Source organism: Volvox carteri, assembly GCF_000143455.1.
Source record: "Volvox carteri f. nagariensis unplaced genomic scaffold VOLCAscaffold_33, whole genome shotgun sequence".
Taxonomy (NCBI): Eukaryota; Viridiplantae; Chlorophyta; class Chlorophyceae; order Chlamydomonadales; family Volvocaceae; genus Volvox; species Volvox carteri.
Window position 1 is genome coordinate 595,814 of NW_003307576.1, and position 3,700 is coordinate 599,513.

The 3,700-nt window shown below is 51.4% G+C and overlaps 1 protein-coding gene across 1 annotated transcript in view; it reads left to right on the forward strand.

Annotated features, from left to right (window-relative positions):
* Positions 1 to 2,138: 2,138 nt before the first annotated feature.
* VOLCADRAFT_118236 (uncharacterized protein) overlaps positions 2,139 to 3,700 on the forward strand; it is a gene marked incomplete at both ends in the record, with an annotated part of 16,855 nt that continues 15,293 nt past the window's right edge. The window contains 4 exons of the mRNA XM_002952902.1: positions 2,139 to 2,315; positions 2,674 to 2,771; positions 2,998 to 3,105; positions 3,490 to 3,571. Coding sequence (XP_002952948.1) covers positions 2,139 to 2,315; positions 2,674 to 2,771; positions 2,998 to 3,105; positions 3,490 to 3,571 — 465 coding nt within the window. The remainder of the gene's footprint in view (positions 2,316 to 2,673; positions 2,772 to 2,997; positions 3,106 to 3,489; positions 3,572 to 3,700) is intronic.

Genomic DNA, 3,700 nt, shown 5'->3' on the forward strand with positions numbered 1-3,700 from the left:
CCCCCCTCCGCGCCTCGACACCCTATCCCCTTATCCCCTAAACTCCAGCTCCCGCCGCGTCCGCTTGACCATTAGGTCGTGATGTCCACCGCCTCCGCGCAGCGCAGTGCTCCCCCGACGATTGACAGGATCGGGTGGTGGGGTCCCACTCCGTCCCAGCCCCGCCTTGGGACATTAAGCGCGGTGAAAGAGCGCAAGCGCGCCCAGAAGTCCACTACTGCCCGAGCGCGGGCGTATTCCAGGGGGGTTGCTGCTGCTGTTGCTGCTGCTGCTGCTGCTGCTGCTGCTGTTGCTGCTGCTGTTGCCGTCCCCGGTCCCGCGATGGGCCCCTGTATGTATGTATGTATGTATGTATGTATGTATGTATGTATGTATGTATGTATGTATGTATGTATGTATGTATGTATGTATGTATGTATGTATGTATGTATGTATGTATGTATGTATGTATGTATCATCTATCCGAATAGCCATACACTCCCTTTGGGAATACTCTTAATCAGTTAATCGGTTAATCGGTTAATCACGGTTTGCAGCTTCATGTCATAATCTGTAGCAGCCTCAGACAGGGTCGTCCGAGCTGGAAGTGCCGAGTCCTAAAACCTTTCACATCTCCAAATGAATAAAGAAAATAAATCTCAAAACTGAAGCTACGTGCGTAGAGGCGTTTGCGCGCTCACGTTTTTCGTGCATGCATGTCCTTGAGAGGAAGAAGGGAAATCAAGACCTGTCGCGTAAGTGTTTACAGTTAAAGCAGTACGACAAACTGTACGGCTGATAGCAGTACAACCAGTCGAACGACTAACGGTAAACATATTATCATTCTACAGGGCGTTTTTACAGTTCGAAGGCGTGGACTCGGCCTTCTACGTTTGGCTGAACGGTTGTCTGGTGGGGTTTTCTAAGGACAGTCGTACGACGGCGGAGTTTGAGGTGACAGGGCGACTGGCACCGCCGGGGCAGCTAAACACACTGGCTGTTCAGGTACGGCAATCTACGGTACGGCATGGACGAAGGGCTGGAGACGGAGATGGAGGAGATGGGTTGTAGGAAAGCCTTTATTCTGTATTATGAAAAAAAACCACGACGACCCGAAGTCCTAATCTCCTTCCCCATCCCGCGACAGATTTGACTCTCCAACTTCTTAAACTTTTGCAAACTTCCCAGACCAGCTTTCCCAACGTCTTTCCAATCTTTTCCCCGAAAAATAATAAACATCGAGCTTGCAAGCTTGGGGCAACATTTCTCTTCTGGTTGTTTTGGCATACCTGTGTGCTGTGATTGAATGTAATTCAAATTATATTTTTTTTAAATTCAAATTTGATCTGCCAACTACCCAGCAGGTTCTCAGATGGAGCGACGCAACCTATCTCGAGGATCAAGATATGTGGCGACTCAGCGGCATTCACCGCGATGTACAACTGCTCGTCAAACCTGCCGTACACATTACGGATTTTACAGTACGAACGCCCCTCACCTTCTCGTACGGGGGAAAAGCCGAGAATGGCGAGGAGAGAATGTGCAACTGGGGGGTTGAAGATGTCGCTGGGGTAAACTTGGAGAGCGCGAAGTTGGAGGTGGAGGTGTTTTTGGCGGGGCCGTCCGATGGGGAGATGGCAGGTAGGGATAGGAAGATGAAGGGGCGTGAGGGGCCGATGGGAGGGCGGAATGTGGAATTAGGGGGTTGGGGGGTTGGATGGAGGGGATGGTGGGTGCAAGGTACTACTGGTGGTCGTGGGAGAGGGGGAAGAGCGGGGGAAAAAACACCAAGGAGAGCAATCGTGTAGCCGGCAAGCATGCATCGCGTTCCTTCATTATTCGTATCCGTTCGTCTTACGCCGCCCGCGTTGTAAGATATCCCCCCCCCCCCCGCCCGCCTCGCCTCTGAAGAACAACCCCCCACCCACACACGCAAACCCACACACGCAAACACGCATGTGGATGTCACCCTCCTGTTCTCCTTAGATTGTACGATTGTCGTACACATCCTGGACGAGAATGGTCAGCTAGCCGGCTCTGGCGGCGCCCCGCTGTCCATCCCCGTAACCACGCGCCGGTGGTACGGCGTGGATACGGCAGGCCACGCCTGTCGTACAACTGCTGGTGTGGGCGGCGTTGCTCGTCTGTCCCTCGACGCAATGGCTCTTTTTTCGGCGACGAAAGGAACTTCGGCATTATCAGCTGCGGCAGATGGCAGCATGGGCCTTGAAAGTGGCCACCTTCGGCTTTGGAGTGCGGAGAATCCGGCGCTGTACTACATGGTTTTGGAGCTGCGTCATGCGACCCGTGGAACCTTAGAATATGAGTCATGTCAAGTAAGGCAATTCTACCCCTTCTGTCCCTTTTGGAAGTAATGATGGGATACCAACATGACATCAGTTGCTTGTTGGTAATCTTGACAAGATATAAAAAGATAAAAAATGTAATATATTGACTGATCGTCATTGCCTTTAGGGACAAGGGTTTTCCTTTGGGTTCTGAAAAAGATGGTAAAAATGTACTAACATTTAAAACATATACATTTTTTTCTTTTCCACTGGACTTGGGACGCCTGGGTATATGTTTTACGTGGATGCTTTTTTTAAACCTGCTATTTTCCTATGCTCCTGCCGGTTGATTGCTGTGCCACTGCTGAAACGTCGCTTGGGTGCTACTGCTGCTACTGGTCGGCAGCTGGGCTTCCGGCAGACAGAGGTACGACATGCTCGGTTGTTACATAACGGTCATCCCGTTATGCTACGCGGGATTAACCGCCATGAGTGGGACGAGCGGTGAGTTTGGCGGTACTGTCAAGTTTGTGTCTCTCTATTTCTTTGCAGTTTTTTCGCAAACCAGATTTCCTCGCTTTCTTGTGTCTGCGCCGCTTGATATGCTCAAAATCAACTAACACCCTCGTGTGCCGTGTCGGCGCGCCTACCTTACATAATTTCTCAAGTTTGAGAAGGATTTCGATAAAAAAAATTAAAAATTTGAATTTTTTTTTGAATTTTTGAACAGCCGCGGCAAGGCCCTTACCGAGGAGCACATGATTCGAGACATTTTGCTGATGAAGCAAAACAACTTCAATGCGGTTCGCTGCTCGCACTATCCGAACCACGTCCGATGGTGGGTCTCAGCTGTCGTTCCCATTCGTTTGTTTGTTGGAGTTGGGGTTGGGGGTGGGGTTGGGGTTGGGGTTGGGGTTGGGGTTGGGGTTGGGGTGGGGTCTTGGATCGTTCCCCCTCATCTTTCCCCTTTCGCACACATGTCCCCCGGCTGCATGTGTGAACTTGGGTGAGCTGGGATGCGACGTCATTCGCATGCCGTGTTTCGATACGGGCCTCCACTCCTGTGGTTAAGTTCGTTGAGAGTTAGTTAAGAGTTAGTTGAGTAAAAACCTACCCAACCCCCATCGTGTGCACATGAACCTTACACCAACGACCCCGACACCGCCACAACCTCACCGCGCTGTACATGCGCGCGTCTTCACTGTACGACAACGTACGGAAGGTACGAGCTGTGTGCGTACTATGGGTTGTACGTCATTGACGAGGCGAACGTGGAAACGCACGGCTTCGATCCGAGTTTTACGGTACGGCCTTTCGTCGTACTTGTACCATTGATGCCCGCATTCAACCCGACGTGTGGTGTGGTGTGGTGTGGTGTGTTTTGAATTTCCCTCCCCAACACGTCACACCAAACACCCCCGGTCGTCCCCCGG